Here is an 18,824-nt window from a genome sequence, read left to right on the forward strand (position 1 = left end):
AAATTTGGGCTTCTAGGCAGTAGAGAGTCCTTCAGTGTTAGCAATGGCTCTCAATAGTCTGGTTGTATCTCCAAAATGGGCTCTTTTCCTGCTGTCCTGAACCCCCACCCAGACAGACATCTATGCAGTCCCTCTCTTTGGCAAGGACTGTGCAGCGCAGCACACGTGCCCCTCTCAGGGCAAGCCCAGCGGACAGCCCACTCCTCCTCCCAACAGTCTTCATGACTCCTCTTCACTCTTCTTCCATGTTCTGAAGCTGATCCGCATTGGCTCGGCCCCTGGGTTCAAGCTCAAAAAATACCACAGGTGTGAACAGTTTACACAGACTTTATTTGTCCCCTTGAGCACAGGAAGGTCTGGGCAGGCAGAGGCGCCTCAGTCACCTCCCCTGGTTCGCAGATGCGGACCGTGAGACTCGGTGGCAAGGGAGAGGGTCCTGTTCCTACCACAGATAGCTATGGGATTCTCACAACACGTTTGTTTTCGGTTCTATTTACACCGTGAAGTGTGGAGAGGGTACATTTCTTACACTAAAAATATATATTTTGGAATCTCTAAAACAAAAATATCTCTATCTCTACATGAGACCTACTAGAAAGAAGAACATAGAAAACCAGGGAAATGTACCAGCACCTCAAGCTGCCCCCTTCTGTGGGAAGGTGTTCTGCTCTCCACCTGACACCTTTAGCTTCGGGCAGCCATAGCTCACCAATCACATAGATGGACACAGATCCACGTGAGGGAGGCTTATCATCTTGGAGGAGTGAATATGGGAGGAAGGAGTGGGGAGGAGGGTTTTGGCCTCTTTTGCAAACGGAGTAATTGCACATTCAGTTTGGTACTTCTGTCTCCTACATTGTTGCGTGTGTGAGAACCTGCCCGCTGGCATCAGTCGCGAACCTGCTAAGAGAAGCCCAAGATCTGCTGATGTCTGTGGGGCGTGGAAGAGTGCCCCGAAGGAGGGGGGGTCTGTCTCTCTCAGGAAATGTCAATGCCATCAGCTAGAAGAAAAAGTTCTGTGTTCTCCAACGCTGAAAGTGGGTTAGGCTTAAGAAAAATGCTATCTTTTCTTTTCAGAAGATCAGAAACCATTCCATTCCCTTTGAGCACAGAATGTCCTAAAGGAATTATGCCTGTGGATGAATCATTCTGCTTTCTGACTTTTCCTGTTGAAGAGATCCACATAACGCTCCTTTCCCTTTCTCATGCTTCACGCAGGGATATGGACCCTTCACACCTCTTTCGGTTATGAAAATTAGCCTCCTTTCCAGTAAAGAAGTGTTAACTGAGTCAACCGCCCATTCTCTACGATTAAGGTACGAGAACAAGGGCACCAAATCAAAAGAACCTAAAAGAACGGGTTTGATAGAAAAAGCACTTTGATTTGCTTTTGGGGTCTCTTTTCCTGATGACCCTGAAAGATGGATGAGCTGGGGACTAAGTCCCAGCTTATTTCAAGATTTCAATATTTCAGTATTTCAAGAATCCTTAGTCCCTCACACCAAGTCAGGAATAATCACCAAAAAGTCCCCTTCCCAAGGAGCCCCAGAACGGTCCATCCTCCTCACCCCTCTCACCACCCCTGACTGGTGGTAATTTTGAGGACCCCTGACCAAGAACAGTCAGCTCTCTGAGGAGAACGTGAAAGGCCAGGCAGAAAGGAGAAGAAAGACTGCCGGAGGAAGCTGAGTCAGTTAAAGGGGCGGAACTTGGAGGAGGTCTCATTTGGCCGGTCGGGGCCCGCAGGAAGGATTTTTACGTCATGCAGGTCTGACAGCTGCAACCCAAAGAAAGTCAGGAAGGCCGAGAACATTCAATGCAGGGTTCCTGAATGTCCTGCCAGGATGTGGTTTGGAAACCTGAGAAGTCTGAAAAAATGCGGTGACAAATAGAAAGATTGCTTTAAAGTCCTAGGAAGAGGTGCAAATACTGTTGCAGAAGAAGACATTTAGAGAAGCTGATACAGTAGCAGAGAGAACAGAGTGGATGGGACTTCTGATGCCAATTAAAAGGAAAGCCGGGTGCCCAGGAGTCACACCTTCTCCTATGTTTCAGGAAAACGTAGAGCTCAGGACATGGACAGTGAAGTCGATAGAGAAGATGCAGGAAGAACTGCTGATTTCTCCACTAAGAGGGAAGTCTAGAGATATGAGTAAGTCGAAAATTAAGTAAAAGTGGGAATTATCTTCTTTGGATGACCAGAAAGCACAGATTCCTAAAATCAGAGACCTCTTGAAAGTCACAGCTGTCATAGCCTGAGATGTCAGCCCCGCCTGAGACTTTTGAGCATTTACCAGATTTTTATCAAACATTTATGACTAGTTTAAAAGCCAGTTGCATCCCAAACAAAGAGAAAGAGCAACTATTCATGTCATCTTTTGCAATAAATGGTTCCTTACTTCTCTATTCCAAAGGCAAATTTCTATAACTAAGGAGGTGCAGACAGGAGCCGTACGCGTAAAGACCAGATCTCCTGATGATCCCATCATCAGAAGTTGAAAATCATATCGTCACAAAGGGCTAGTCTGGGTTTTACGCAACTGAACAGATCTGGCAAGTTCATGGCATACCGCTGGTCTCCCCCTTCTCTCTGGACCAACCCTTCCCCTCAAGGTCATGAGCTAGAAGTAACCCAACCACCCCACAACGCCCACTCTTACCACTAGAACCAGCTTTTCACCTACTATCACTTTCTTAACCTCCTGGCCTCCTTCCCTTCCTACCTTGACGCAACCAGCCCGTCAGGGCACTGGCCTGCCAACATTCCCACAATCTCTACCCCTAAGTCAGTTTCTTCTTAACATCGAGTTTAAACACCTTTTCCTATAGACTAATCTGCCTATATTTGTCGTCAAGCTATTCTATCAGAGAACTCTGAGAAACCCTAGTTAGGAGAACGATGGTATTTTTTAATGTCCCCCCAGCTTAGGTACACAAAGCTACTTAATAGCAGCAAGGACATCTATGGACACACTTGCATTTGTCGATGATCATACATGCACACACACACACACTCATATTCACCTCCACTCACAGTTCCCTACCCCAAACACTGCCCAGCTTGCTTCTGCCACCATGGCCACCAGCCGTGAGCAAGGAAGCATTCGGGTAGGACTGGGGTTGAGCATTTGGTGGGAGTTGGGAAAAGAGAGACAAGAAGAGTAGGGAATGGTTTCCACCACAGTGATGCAGCAGAAACGAGGCTCGCTACTGTTTGAGAAAAGACGTAATGGCCTTAACGGATTGGCACGGGCTTCCAAAGTAAATAACATTCCTATGGCGCAGGAACCTGGAGGGTCTGGTTCTAGAAGGACCAGATGTATACACGTGGTCCAGTGATTGACTGCACACAGTTAACAAGGACAGGTTTTCTGTTCGCGAGAGGCCTAGTGTATATAAGGCATCAGGAGACACCGATCATTAGGAGATTTTTCTGAGTGATGTTGTCACCTAACTTGTTGTACAATAGGCTTTTCTGCGCCACATTCCTCACAGCTGTGCTGAGGCTCGGGGAACAGGAGAAGCAGTCACCAACCTGTCTCTACAGTGATGGCCAGAAATGATAGGAGGGGCAGGTTGGAAGAGGAAAGCAGGAGTGCTCTCAGGGAACAAGGAAGACGAAGAAAGAGGCAAGCTCAAGGAAGCAGCTGAAGAGAGACAGGGCAAGTCAGCAGGAAAGCTTTTCCCGCTGACAGGTTGCCTTTTGATTTTTCTACATTAAGTAGGTAAATGGGTACAATCATTACATTTCGCCCAAAGTGATAAAATGTGAAGCTTTGGCTCACAGAGATTTTAATGCCCATATAGTTCAAAGATGCGTGCCTGTTCCTGTCTGCACCATATAAAGGGAAGCCAAGGCTATCCCTGAAACAGCCTTGTGAGCAGAAATCAGGCAAGCCAGGAACAATACCACAATTTCAAGGAATGTGGTTTTAACGTTTGAAAGCAACATGGCGCCCAGCCCACAGGCAGCGGCTACGCCACGCATACCTGCTTGTTTACAGCCGGCATCCGTTCTGAGTGGTTGGCGTCCATCCTGTGCCAGCTGTTCAGTAGTCTGACAATCGTCTGCGTATTGAAATAGGCATGGTTCTGGGGGATGGGGCAATGTTAAAGAAATGCAGGATTCCTTCAATTTCAAAGGACTTCAGAGTAAGACTAGACTACACTGATTTATTTTAAGAGTCGAAGGAATGCAAAATTCCACAAAGTTTTGTCACCAACTCTTCACCTACAAAAGGAGAGCAACCCGTAGGAACATACCACTGAACGAAGATTTTCCAAGATGGAAAACTGATGTGATCGAATTCCCTGGGTACCAACACGCTGACTTGTCACATTCTGCGCACAAAAGAAAGGAAAACCTAGACGCACTTGATATTCATCACATTAGAGAAGAGAAAAAACTATAAATATAGTTTTCAACTAAATACCAAAATTAATTTCACCACTTATGGTTCATTTCCCAGTGTGGCTTTTTACATCTGAGAGCCAAAACACTTGTCAATCAAAAGAAATTCACAATGATGAAGAAACCACCCGGTTGAAGGTGGTTTGGGTCCATTGAGTTGAGGATGGTTTGCTACTAAGGCAGCTAAGGAGACATTACGTAAGCATTTGGATCTCTCCTGGAGTAGAATCAGAATGTATCCTTAAGAGACAGCAGCAAAATATGGATGTTTCCACATGTCCAATAAAAACACCCTATCTCCCTTTCTACTCACAAACAACTATTATCGAACCTTTCTCAGATGTCTAGAAAGCAGACACTAGGACAAATCTTCAGGCTAGGAAGCCCTTCCTGGTGTCTAAACCAACTCCTTCTGGAACAACTGAAGCTCGTTCTCTTAGTCCATCCTCAATGAAACCAAGAGAAGCTACTTGTCCTCACTTATCATTGCTGATCTTCCCCCCAAGCTTTCTCCTGTCTGAGCTGAACAACTCCAGTGTCCCTCGTGGCCCTGTCATCACCCACGGTTCTTGCCGAGTTATGTAGGCTGCTGCTAGGAAGTGACACAGACGTGTCTGGGGCAGAGGCATCTTCTGGCTGTGGTGGTGAGCCCTGCCAATGCCCAGGTCACTGATCCTCCTAGTGGCGGACATCCCTGACAGCCTCTGGGGATGACCAGCCTCCCCCAGAGGAGGCATCAAACGAAGGCCCAGGGCTGCCTCAGAGCCTGCGGATTCTACGGGACTGGAGAGCCTTCCCTTTTCTCTCTGCTCTCCTCTGACTCCCCGGCCCCATCCTTCAGGAAGAGGGAGCTCATCGAAGGAATCCTCAGGGGCAGGGTGGATCCATATGGCTCTGCAGGCCAGCAGAGAGTTTCAGAGAAAATGTCTGGAAGATGGGAAGCTGGGTCTTCATGGGTGGCAGTTCTGAAGAGAAAGAGAAAGGAAGAAGAGAAGTACCAGCAAGAGGTGGTCTTCTGCTTCCCCGTTCACCTCTGGTGATGGGCTGCTGGTATGGGGATGGCTGGCTGCCCTCCAGCGCACAGCACGGGTAATTGGATGCTTCAGCATGGCTTTGACGTGATGGCGGACAGGCCAGACTTGGTCTTGCTTCTTCTCTGAGAGACTCACCATCTTCTCTGTAACCATAACTTCCCTGAGGCACCTCACAGCCCAAATCTTCCTTCCCAGCAAAGACTTTTAGTTGAAGAGACTGAATAAAAGTGTTACAATTAGACAAAAAGGGAACACATGATTCATTCCTGCTTTTAACACAATACTTTGAAGATGTCACCACAATTTGGATCTGGCTATATTTTAAGTTCATTTACAAGTAGACTAGTTCTCGACTAAAAATAACCACGTGCGTTATACATTTCGACAGCTGCCTGGATTTTCCTCTGAAGGAAACAAGATTCTATATTTCACTCACATTCAGCACAGATTTATTTTAACCCATTCGATGAAGAAAGAGCCTACCACTACCACCCACTGGTGACTTTTCAAAGTACTTCAGCTCCTCCTCAGAACACTCGTTTGAGTGAGGCAGTCAGTCATTATTATCCCCATTTTAATGCTGAATAAACTGAGTCCCAGAAACAACGGCCTGCCAGTCTATACAAGGAATGAATGGCTAGACCAAGTACCCTAATTCCTAGACTACTGCTTTTTTTCCTTAACTAGAAAAGTTGCCTTTAGTATAGACTTAAGATTTTGCTTTTAGTTTTCTGACTTCTTAAATTAAAGTGGTGTTTGGACTAAATTATTCAAGTAATTTGGGAGCATAGCCTACCTCCGTGAAGGCAAAGATGCCTCAAGTCCTTCCATTTTCTTCAGTAACCTGATGAAAATTGATCTATCTATTGGCAAATGATATACAGAATTTCGTTTCTCAAATAAGAAAACTGTGATAATATTTCAAAACCTTTTCTTCACAATAATTCTCATTATGGAATGAGTTAAACGTCTGTATCAATACTATTGACACTCTCTGTACATTTTAGCCATTTTCCAGTTTGCACAGTTCCAGTAACCAGGGAGATTTTGAAATGGGTACTTTTAATGGTTCTTTTCTTTGAAAGAGAGAGTACATGCATGAGCTGGGGGACAGGCAGAGGGAGAGGGAGAGAATCAGTCCTAAACAGGTTCTCCGGGCTATGTGGAGCTGACCTCACCACTCTGAGCTCATGACCTGAGCTGAAATCTATAGAGTTGGAAGGTTAGCTTTAACACACTGAGCCACCCAGGTACCCCTGAAATGGGAACTTTTAGAAAGAGGATTAAGGTGACTAAATAGATAAAGCAAATTTACATTCCCAGATAATCCCATCCTGACTTTGGGGCTGTGTAAATGGGCAGCTCCAGACTGCACATCTGTTCAAATAGTTAGAAAACCTGTTTTCCTTTTCTTAGGCTTCTAGCAAGTCTCATGGGGTTAGCAGCAGTCCCAGAAGTGATATTTTTTAGACAATTCAATTTTGCAACTATGATATATTTCACTGTCAACATGATTGCTATTTTTAAAAGCCAGAAATAAATAAAAATCAGCAATTATATTCTTCTTTACCTCTTTTCCTTTGTATTGCCAGAGTTCATACTGAGAGCTTTCCAGACCGTGGTTTTCGGCATCTCATCAGATATGTTAATCTCAGAGGGGTCACATCTGAAATCAATGCTCAGGACAGTAAATGGAGGACATGCAAATATAAGACACATCTCCATCTGTAACGATCACCAGGCCACCGGACGGGAGAGAGTCAGTCTGAGGGACCTCAGCTGACAGCTCTCGGCAGTGCCAGGAGCCAGGTGGTTGGAGTGTAGTGAGGTGAGGTGGCCCGTGAGGGGCAGCTGAGGATGGGGCTGGGGTGCCAAGTGTGGGCAGCTCTGCCCCCACAATTGTGCCCCTTCAAAGGCCCCTCTGTGGGTGCTGGTGACAGCTTAGGGAGCTACCACCTACTGAGTGTTCCCCAGTGCCAGGCTCACCATGTGCCAGGCATGGTGCTCAGAAGCATTCTTCATGTGTTTTCTCACTTACATAGCCAATGGTTTCCATTTGTAGTTTATAAAGAATGCGTACAATCTATGATCTTAACTACCAAATCAGGGGTTATTCACATCCTCATTTTGAAAGGGCAGAACCCAAGGCTCCCAGAGCTAAGTGATCACCAAGGTCAAACATCAGTAAGTGGAGAGTCAAGGCCTTGAATCCAGTCCTTGGTTGGTCTCCTAGCACCCCAGAGGACTGGGAAATTTTCTACCAGCCAGAAAGTCTCATTTTAAAAGGCCGGAAAAGGAGGCAGCATCCTAGTAGAAAGGGAACATTGCTCCTACTTTGCTGCCAGAGAATTCAAAGCCTGCGGCTACTTCCTTGACAACTTGTAGACAGCTTATTAAGGTCCAAAGATTCCATTTCTTTGGGGTCAGTCACACACAAAAAGTCAAACTCATAGGAACAGAGGCTGGGGGGTGGGGGAAAAGGGGAGATGTGGATCAAAGATTACAAACTTGTTGTTGTAAGATGAATATGTTCTCAAGATGTATAAACAGCATGACCACAGCTAACAGTAATATATTGTACACTTTAAGTCTGCTAAGAAAGTAGATCTCAAGTGTTCTCACCACACAAAAAAAGAACAGTAGCTATAGGAGGTAACAAATATGGTATTAGTTTGACTGTAACCATCATCTCACAATATGTACCTATATTCAAAACATCACATTGTGCTCCTTAAGTATGTATTTTTATTTATCAAAATAAATCAATCTAATTTTTTAAAATACCAAAGATGGCCTTCATTTCCCCTCAGTATAAACCACTATCGATTCAATGATTCGGCAATAATTATCCAGGGTCTAGATGATCCAGACCCCCTCTCTCTTCCTTTTCTCCCCCGTCTCAGCCTCTGGGCTTCTTCCAGCTTATGTGTACTTCTTCCTCAGTGGAAACAAAATGCTGGCACCGAAGCCACAAATGGACCAATTCAGCGTCCTGTGATCTGTGGTGAGCAGTATCTTTGCCGGAGGTGGCCAAGATCAGTGGCAGAAGTAAGGAATTTGGGGAACCCAAGTTCAGTTCTCACTTGGCTCCTAGGCCCCCAGATGCCATGAAATCAAACTGGAGGGGCTGCCTCGTCCCTTCCCCAAAGTCTGGCCCAAGCATTCGAATTCTACACCCCCAAGCTGAGACCCTCTGGAAACAAAGGCCATATCCTAGTCATCTCTGGAAAATGGCAGAGAAAGGAGAGGGAGCGCTGACCTGAAGAATACAAAGACTAGGGCCAACTCTTAAACTTCCTACTTAGAAGCATTGTGACCTTGGGCAAATTACCTAAAACCCTCCAAGCCTCAGTTTTCTCATTGTACAAACACGGATAATGAGACTTATATCAGAGAGTTATTGTAAACATTAAAGAAGACTACCTAAATCAAGCTTCTAACACCTTCCTAGCACAGAGAAGGCGCTCAGTACATAGGCTGCCTTACCTCCGTTCTTGTGATTCCTGGCACCTGGTGTGGTGCCTGGCTCATAGCAGGTGCTCAGGAAACCATGGAAGGTAAAGGTATTTTCCCAGATTGGAGCCGGAAGGCTGAATGTTAGCTCTTCATGCCAGCAGCTGTGTTTGTGACCACCCCCCACCACAACGCTACATGTTTACAGAATAACCGAAACAGTAATCTCCCTGGTGTGCAGGGAGTTTTTTTTACCTGAAGCTGCTGTTCTTTCCAGGACTACTTAGTAACTTCCTGCTCTCCAAGGGGAACTTGTCTCCCCCGATTTCTAACATTTTCTCAGCCTCCTGCAAGAGAAGAACACATTATTCTATCTTAGACCATGTAAAACCGTGAGTCTACACCACCCATCTCTCCCCACAATTTCTACCTAATTCCTCTCACATTTATTTTGAAAGAGTGCACTTATGTTCTTGCATAGGTTTGGCTCATCGCCAAAAAAGACAACCAGATCTTTGTATCTATGGAATAGTATTTTTTTTTTAAAGAAAGAAAATGAATCTGAATAAAACTCTAGAGCCAACTACCAATTTACTAGAAATATAGAGGACAGAAGAACATGTGTTAAGTGACACCAAGGGACACAGTAAAATCTAAATGGTGGAAAATCCTACAGGTCACAGACTTAGTTTCTTCAACAAAAAGAAAAAAAAAAAAGATACAAAGGGAACCCTGAAGAGATTTAAGAAACGTATCAACCAGGGTGCCTGGGTGGCTCAGTGGGTTAAAGCCTCTGCCTTCGGATCAGGTCATGATCCCAGGGTCCTGGGATCAAGCCCCACATCAGGCTGTCTCCTGAGCAGAGAGCCTGCTTCCTCCTTTCTCTCTCTGCCTGCCTCTCTGCCTACTTGTGATCTATCAAATAAACAAATAAAAACTCCTAAAAAAAAAAATCAACCATTGTAATATATAGGTCTTACTTGGGTCCTGATTCAAACAAACAGATTGTTAAAAATAATGATAATAGGGGCGCCTGGGTGGTTCAGTGGGTTAAGCCGCTGCCTTCGGCTCAGGTCATGATCCCAGGAGCCTGGGATCGAGTCCTGCATCGGGCTCTCTGCTCAGCAGGGAGCCTGTTTCCTCCTCTCTCTCTCTTCCTGCCTCTCTGCCTACTTGTGATCTCTCTCTGTCAAATAAATAAATAAAATCTTAAAAAAAAAAAAAAAAAGAAAGAAAATTCTCTCAAGTTAAAGAAAACAATTACAGAAAAAGAGTATGTACAAAGATGTTTAAAGTAGTATATTAGTAATAAATCCTAAAACAACTATAAATTTTAAAAAGGAAGTTTAAATTAATTATGAGAAAACACTATAGAATATTATGCAGTCATTAAAACAATAAATATGATTTTTTATTATATAGACATATAGAAATACGAAAGTGTCTTATGAAATCAAATTGAGGGGGAAAATCAGAAGAAAAATACCTGCCCCTCAAATAAACAATTACTACACTTGTACGAAAACTATGTTAGGGACTTAAAGAGAACATAAAGTAATGAACATAAATATTGGATGCTGATATGAAATTTTGGGGTGAAGTCTTCATTATTTTTCTTTCAATTAGTCTTCAAAATAACTTTATAAAGTAAAACATGTATTCACAAATACATGTTTACTTGAGAAATTCTGGAAAATAAGGAGTATGTTTACCACCCATCCCCAAATTAACATCCAAAAGAGATGCTTTGAGTCTCCTTCCCAAAACTGCTTACTAAACAGCACAACTACTCATCCAATTGTTCACTCCAAAAATCTAAGACTCACCCTTGATTCCTCTCTTTCACCTATGCCCATTCTGCATTAGCAAAACCTGTCTACTTGCTCTTCAGAGGAAGTCTCCGATCCTCTCCCTTAGCCTCGACCGCCTCCACCTCTTGCCTAAACCACAGCCACAGACTGCTGACTAGTCTCTCACCACCTCTCTCCCTTCCAGGCTCTCTGGCTTTCTCATGTTCTTTAACAACACCAAGCTCATTTCTGCTTCAAAACCTTGGCCCTTGCTGTGCCCCAGGCCTGGAATGTTCCGACTCCCAGATAGTCTCATGACTTGCCCTCACTTTATCCAGATTTCGGATAAGATGTCTCCTTCCAGTCATCCCTGGATCACCCTAAATAAAGTAACTCCCTCACTCCTTGTGTTATTCTTCAAACATATCACTACCTAAAATTTTATATAAATCAGTAAATAAATGTATGTATGTATGTATGTGTGTACGAACGTATAGGCATACCTTGGAGACATTACGGGTTTGGTTCCAGACTGTCACAATAAGGCAAGTCAAATGAATTTTTTGGCTTCCCAGTGCATATCAAAGTTCTGTTTACGCTATACTCTAGTCTGTTTAGTGTCTAAAAGAGCATTAGATTTAAAACAATGTACATGCCTTAATTAAAACATGCCCTATTGCTAGAAAATGCTATCACTTGAGCTTTCAATGAATCATAAACTCTAATCACAAATCACCATAACAAGTAATAATGAAAAAGCTTGAAATATTGCCAGAGTTGTCAAAGGATGACACAGAGACACAAAGAAAGCCAGTGCTTCTGGGAAAATGGTGCTGACAGATTCACTTGACACAGGGTTGCCACAAATCTTCACTTTGTAAAGGATATAATATTTATGAAGTACAATAAAGGGAAGCACAATCAAATGAAGTATGCTTCTGTGTGCGTTCACACACATGCACATATGTATATATGATTTTTAAATTTTGTTTATAGAGTCTTTGGACACTTGAAAACTTTACATTTTATGTAGTGATTTCTATCAATCTTCTATTTAAAGTTTTCCTCCAATGTTTTTGTGCTTATAATTGTTAAAACTCATTTAATAATAGAAAAAAGACACATGTGACAGACTTAGAAGCCCAGAAATATGCCCAAGCGTATATGGTTAACTAATATTTGACAAGGGAGCCAAGAATATTCAGTGGAGAAAGGATAGTCTCTTCAAAAAATGTCGCTGGGAAAACTGGATATTCGCAAGCAAAAGAATGAAACCGGAACTCCATCTGACACCATTCACAAAAATCACCTCGAAATGTTATTAGACGTGAATATAAAACCTGAAACACGAAAACTCTTAGAAGAAAATATAGGGGAAACGTCCTTTGACATTGTTCTTGGCGGTGATTTTGTGGATATGACACCAAAACCACAAGCAACAAAAGCAAAAATAAACAAGTGGGATGGTATCAAACTAAAAAGCTTCTGCACAGCAAAAGAAATAAGCAACAAAATGAAAAGGGAAACTATGGAATAGGAGGAAATATCTGTAAACCACATCTCTGGTAAGTAGTTAATAACCAAAATATATAAGCGATCCATATAACTCAACAGCAATCATCATCATCATCCAATTTTAAAACAGCCATTTTTCCAAAGAAGATATACAAATGGCTGGAAGATACATGAAAAGGTGTTCAACATCACTAATAATTAGTGAAATTTAAATCAAAACCACAATGAGATAACATCCCACACAATCAGAGTGGCTATTACCAAAAAGAGAAGAGGTAAGTGCTGGCAAGAATGCAGAGAAAAGGGGAACTCTGTTGTACTCCTGGTGGAAATGCAAATTGGTACAGCTACTCTGGAAAACAACATGGAGGTCTCCAAAAGTTAAAAAACAGAACTACCGTACGATCCAGCCACTGCACTATACTGGGCATATATCCAACGGAAAGTGAAATTACCATCTCAAAGAGCTCTCCACACCCCCATGCTCTCTGCAGCATTAGTTACCATAGCCAAGACATGGAAACAACCTAAGAGTCCATCAGGTGATGAATGGACAAAGAAAAGGTAATATATATTGTGTGTTTATATATACACAATTGAATTGAATTGAATATCATGTGGCCATAAAAAAAGAAGGAAATCTTGCCATTTGCAACAACATGAATGAAACTTAAGACATTAAGCTAAGAGAAATAAGTCTGACAGAGAAAGATAAACACTATGTGATCTCATTTATTTGTGGAACCTAAGAAACATCTGAAGTTCTAGAATCGAGAGAACAGATTGGTTGTTGCTGGGGGTGGGGGAAATGGGTGAAGGTAGTCAAAGGATACAAACTTTCAGTTATAAGATAAATAAATTCTGGGGACGTAATGTTCAGCATGATGACTATAGTTAACAATGCTGTACTGTGTATTTGAAAATTGCTGAGAGAGTAATTTTTAAAATTCTCATCACAAAAAAAATGTGACTATGTGAGGTGATGAATGTGTTAACAAACCTTATTGTGATCATTTCACAATATATACATATAGCAAATCATTATGTCAGTGTTATATAGGTCAATTATATCTCAATAGAACTGGGACAAAATAATACAAGATTTTTAAAAATTCAAGATATTAAGGAAAAACGTCATTTAAAATATATTTCAAAGGATACTATTTCAGGCACTAACTGTATTTGGAAACACTTTCCGGCTCATTCATTTCTTGGTCTGGTATTTTCATTTTGTTACACATCCATTCTTGGCATGCATAGACCATTGATTGAGCGTCCATTGTGCGGACAGCAGATGCTAAGTGCTGAGGGAAATGAGGAAGGACAGAAAGTCCTGTGCAAGTTATCTTTGCATGGTGCCAACCTCGACACCATCTGCAATTAGGTACATAACAAATGATAGGTTTTGTATGGTTGTCAAATTAGGCGTTTTGGAAGAACACGAACCATGAGATCTGATAATAAGAGCAGACTCTATGTTCATATTCTAAGTAGACTGTAGACAAACAAAGGGAAAAAAGACCTGATTATTGGGACCAAAAATAAAGGACAGATAGGGACAAGAATCCTTCATCCATTCTCAGCTAAGAACACCTTTGGAGTAATCTTCCCAACTCCTGAATACAACCCTTGGGATTCCTGACATGCTGACTTCTCCTGTGGCCCTTCCTATGTTCTGTAACTTGAGGCTGCCCGAAATGTACAGTTGGTGCAAGAACCATGACCTCTTCCTCCTTGGCCTTCTTTTTGGCATCATCCAACTTCTTCTTTTTACTTTCAGGCATGAGGTCATCTAACCAGCTCAGCTCTCGTTTAGAGAAACAGAGATCCATGACTTTCCTGACAAAGACCAATGCCAATACCTGAAGAAAAATAAAGAAAGGGAATTAAAGGAGTTCATTTCCTTCCTGGAGTTAAACACTAGGACATTTCAAGGAAAAGCAAATGCAGAGTAATCATAATAGTCGCCTATTATGGAGTGCCTTCTTTGTATCAGATACTAAGGAGAGGGCTTTCTGTATAGGATTTTATGTAACTATCGTCATAACAGCCCTACAACTTGGAGAGCAACCGACTTAATTCCTTCATTGAAAAGAGATACCGCTCATCCTCAGAGGGCCCAGCGTTGCCTTTTCCTGTGGTGGGACCAGCAGGAAGGGCTGCAGGGCAGTCCTAGGGGAGAGAGCTTTTGCCAGAGCCCAGCTATGGCAAGACCAGGCACGCCCAGCCCAAGCACACCTCACCATGGCAGGAAGGACTTTGAAGGACCATCAGAATTCCCCCCGATCCTTCACCTTTACATTTCCCCACAAAATCCTTGCTATATGCCTGCATCATGAATCGCTAGTGTTTTGTGGTTCTGCCCCCTGGACTGGCCTGACACTCTTTGTAATTGACGAAACTGAGGCCCAGGGAGAGAAAGTAACTTGCCTAAAACCTGACAGCTAATTTCCTCATCTATACATAGGATAGGCTGCCTCAGCTGCTGCTCCACTTTTTTTTCCCCATAAAAGGCCATTTTTGCCAAAGGGGAATTAATAATAACCCAGAATGACCAGCTTGGAGTGACTGGTATTCAGCGGCTATGTCTGGTGGCTGGACAGCAATGAGGCAAATCAGGCTTATGTTCAACCACATTTCTCCCTCATGTCCACAACTACTCTCTCAATAAATCCAAAATAATAGTGTCCCTTCCAAGGGGTTGTCAGGCATTCGCTGTTAATTTAACCAAACAGTCAACCCCTGAATATAACACCCAAATGCAGAAATCTACATGAACTCTGACAAAACTGAGAGATCTATCAGGAGGTACACGTGTAAGAGAGGAAGGGAGAAGAGCACCACCCCCGACCCCCGTTTTCCTCACCCTTGAATATTCTCCCAAACAGTCCTGAAATGTGCACCAAACATTACCCTCACTGCCTTTTCACCCTAGAGGCCCACTCTTTGGTCACTTTCAAACAGCCCACAGTATGCTCCACAGCCTCGTGACCCAGGGTAAGCCAGAGAGGAGAAGGTAACAGGAGGAGATGATGAGATTGGGAGGATGTCTGGTGGCAAGAATTTCGCCCTCACCCTAGTGGCAGGAAGCCCCTTGTCATCTGCGGTACCACACACAGCTGAGCTTCCCTACTCCCTTTTCCAAAGTCTCTGCTTCCGTTCAAGAGGAGGTGAGGATGTCCCAGTCACTTCTCAGTGCTGGGCCAACTTTGTCCCCTCTCCCAGCGGCTGAAAACAGTGCATTTCCACCACTCCAAGCACTTCTGATCTCAATGAATTCTTTTTTTTTTTTTAACAGCAATCTCAGATGTTTATTTGCATTATATAATGGAGTACAGACATTACATATACTGCTGTTAGCACTAATAACATCACCTTATGTTTTTATAATGCTTTCTATTTTCCCCACTGATCTCAATGAATTCTAAACCGGATCTCTGTTGCTCTGAAGTAACATGCAAATTATTGCGAACATGAAGAATGCTCTCCGTGTCAGAGTCATGAGACACAGAGAAGAGAAAGGAAGTTAGGAAGGGAGGGAGGGAGGGAAGGAGGGAGACAGACCAATAGACTCGGAAGTATAAAGAGGCTAAGCTGCCTCACACGTGCACCCACACCTCAAGGTCCACAAATAACGCTGCTCCTGCAAAAGCCGACCAGAAGACTCGCCACTGATAAGGGGTTAATATCCAGAATGATAGAGAACTCCTGAAACTCAACACCAACAACCAAAAACAAACAATCTGATTTAAAAATGGGCAAGGGCTTGAACAGACAGGTCTTAAGATATACAGTCAATAAGCACATGAAAACGGGCTCAAGTTCACTAGTCATTAGGGAGATGCAAATCAAAACCACAAGCTTCACACGCTTTAGGGTGGCTGATTGCCAGAAAACAACAAACAAAACTAAAAGGCCCAAAGCAGAAAACAAGTGTTGCCAAAGATGTGGACCAATTGGAACCCCATATACTTATAACATCGCGCAGCCATTCCTCAAAAAATTAAAAATGGAATCACCATATGATCCAGCAATCCACTTTTAGGTATACACAGCAAAGAACTGAAAGTGGAACACATTTATTTGTACAATTCATGTTTATGGCAGCATTATTCACAATAGCCAAAAGGTGGGAGCAATCCAAGTGTGTACGAGCAAATGTACAGATAACCAAAAGGTGGCACGTGTGTATATATATATATATAAAAACACACACACAGGAATATTATTCAGTCTTTCATAAGGACATTCTGACACATGTTACAACATAGATGAGCCTCTTGGAGACATTATGCTAATAAGTAAAATAAAACCAGATACAAAAACACAAATACTGGGGCGCCTGGGTGGCTCAGTGGGTTAAGCCGCTGCCTTCGGCTCAGGTCATGATCTCAGAGTCCTGGGATCAAGCCCCACATCAGGCTCTCTGCTCAGCAGGGAGCCTGCTTCCTCCTCTCTCTCTGCCTGCCTCTGCCAGCCTGTGATCTCCGTCTGTCAAATAAATAAATAAAATCTTTAAAAAAAAAAAACAAAAAAAAAACCCACAAATACTTCATGGTTCCACTCACATGAGGCACCTGGAGTAGTCAAATTCATGGAGACCAAAATAGAATAGTGGTTGCCAGGGCCTAGGGGAGGGGCAGTAGGAAGTCCTTGTTTAATGGGTACAGAGTTTCAGTTTTGCAAGGTAAAATAGTTCTGGAAATGTATGGTAGCAAGAGTTGTACCACAACACAAAGTGTACCCTTACAAAATGGTTAAGATGATAAACTTTCTGTTATGTACATTTTATCGCGCTTTTAAAAAATAAAACATAATGCTGGAAACTCACCATCATCGGAAAGACAATGGCAGCTGGAGATGCCTTGATGACCCAGAGCAGAACGAGGCAGGTGAGCTGGATGAGGGTGAAGAGGTGCACCTTGCGCAGGGGCACGTGCCGAAGGTAGATGAAGTCTGGCTGGTGCTTTGCAGGCATCCCGAAGAGCTTCAGACGGTCAAAGAACTGGAAGGAGGGAACTGGCATTTATTTCCAGGAGGCTTCTCTGGGTCAGAAGCCTTGTGAGGCCCATTCATGTCTCTTACATCACCTGCTCTGATGAGCAGGCAGTAAGTTACCTACTGTCTCCACTGGACAAAAATGGAAATTGAGTTTCAGAGAAACAAAGGTAATTTCCCTAAGGTTGTTAAATTACAGAGGCGACATTTAAATCCATCTTTCTTTTCTTTTCTTAAGATTTGTTTTTTTATTTGAGGGAGAGAGACAGAGAGAGTGAGCACAAGCAGGGGGAGCAACAGGCAGAGAGAGAAAGAGAAGCAGTTTCCCCACCGAGCAGAGAGTCCGCTGTGGGGCTGGATCCCAGGACCCCAGGATCATGACCTGAGCTGAAAACAGCCACTTAACTGATTGAGCCACCCAGGTGCCCCTCTTTTCTTTTCCTTTTTTTAAAGATTTTTTAAAAAAGTAATCTCTGTATCCAACACGGCGCTTGAATTCATAACCCCAAGATCAAGAGTCACATGTTCTATCCACTGAGCCAGCCAGGTGCCCCTAAATCCATCTTTTCTAATTCTACGTTCAAATTTCTTTCTTCTCTTTCACACTGGCTCCTGAGAGATCTTTCTCGGGGATTGTTGAGAACAAAATAAGCCAGTTCCACCTTTCTGCTTATTATCAAAACCTTATCTCTTACTTATTCTTTGAACAGTTTGGAGCTTTTCATTGATTATTTATAGTAAAAAGATAAAACTTCATGACATTCTGGATATAGAACATATAACCATCCTTATATTATAAAAAGGAAAACAGGGGCACCTGGGTGGCTCAGTCAGTTAAGTGTCTGCTTTAGGCTCAGGTCATAATCCCAGAGTCCTGGGATCAAACCCCCGAGTCAGGATTCCTGCTTAGCAGGAAGTCTGCTTCTCCCTCTCCCTCTGCCTCTCCCCCCTGCTTGTGCTTTCTCTCTCTCATTCCCTCTCTGAAATAAATAAAATATTAATTAACTAATTAATTAAAAATAAATAAAAGGGAAATCAGAGACCCAGAGGGATTCAATACCTGCCCAAGTTCACATTAAAACTCAGTGGGTAAGAGTGACCCCTGGATATTCATCTGGGGTGCCCACATGATCTGTGGCATGCTCCTGATTTTCTATGTTCAAAGGACTCAGAGGAATGAGTTGACAGATGGGCAAAGGCAGAGCACGACAGGAAGTAGTACCCGCTGACCCGGAGCAACCCGCACTGCAGCCAGTGTCGTCTGCCCGGCTCACACCGTAGCCTGGCGCATCAGCTAGTGTGATGCATGCATGGAAGCCTGCTATCTGTCTGCTACATAGCTAATGAAGGCCTGGTACCATGACATCAAGCCAGGCCACCCCAAAAGTCTCTGTCCTCTCATGCCAGCTTGACTGTCCAAATGACTTGCCCAGTGCCCAAAGAAACATGAGCAGACAGTAGGTGACCTACGGTCTCTACTGGACAAAAATGGAAACTGAGTCTCAGAGAAACACAGGTAATTTCCCTAAGGTTGGTATGTGACAGAGGCAACATTTAAATCCTCAAATAGCTTTAAGCGGCAAGCCTAGGAAAGGGACTCCCACAAGAACGGATTCATGCACC

General features: G+C 43.2%; 1 protein-coding gene across 6 annotated transcripts in view; it reads right to left on the minus strand.

Annotated features, from left to right (window-relative positions):
* Positions 1 to 311: 311 nt before the first annotated feature.
* The window catches only part of SLC4A8 (solute carrier family 4 member 8), a 77,692-nt gene continuing 59,179 nt past the window's right edge, over positions 312 to 18,824 (minus strand). For 4 of the 6 annotated variants that reach the window (XM_013046913.2, XM_004774717.3, XM_013046911.2 and 1 more), the window contains 5 exons: positions 17,035 to 17,208; positions 13,928 to 14,065; positions 9,154 to 9,245; positions 7,016 to 7,111; positions 312 to 5,662 (listed from right to left, as the gene is read on the minus strand). In XM_013046913.2, coding sequence (XP_012902367.1) covers positions 5,650 to 5,662; positions 7,016 to 7,111; positions 9,154 to 9,245; positions 13,928 to 14,065; positions 17,035 to 17,208 — 513 coding nt within the window. In that variant the 3' untranslated portion in view covers positions 312 to 5,649. Of the gene's footprint in view, positions 5,663 to 6,241; positions 6,309 to 7,015; positions 7,112 to 9,153; positions 9,246 to 13,927; positions 14,066 to 17,034; positions 17,209 to 18,824 lie in introns of all 6 variants that reach the window. The other 2 variants (XR_006604703.1, XM_013046910.2) reach the window with 2 other exon arrangements.

This window comes from Mustela putorius, unplaced genomic scaffold (genome assembly GCF_011764305.1).
Source record: "Mustela putorius furo isolate JIRA1106 unplaced genomic scaffold, ASM1176430v1.1 tig00537227_pilon_pilon_pilon, whole genome shotgun sequence".
Classification (NCBI taxonomy): Eukaryota; Metazoa; Chordata; class Mammalia; order Carnivora; family Mustelidae; genus Mustela; species Mustela putorius.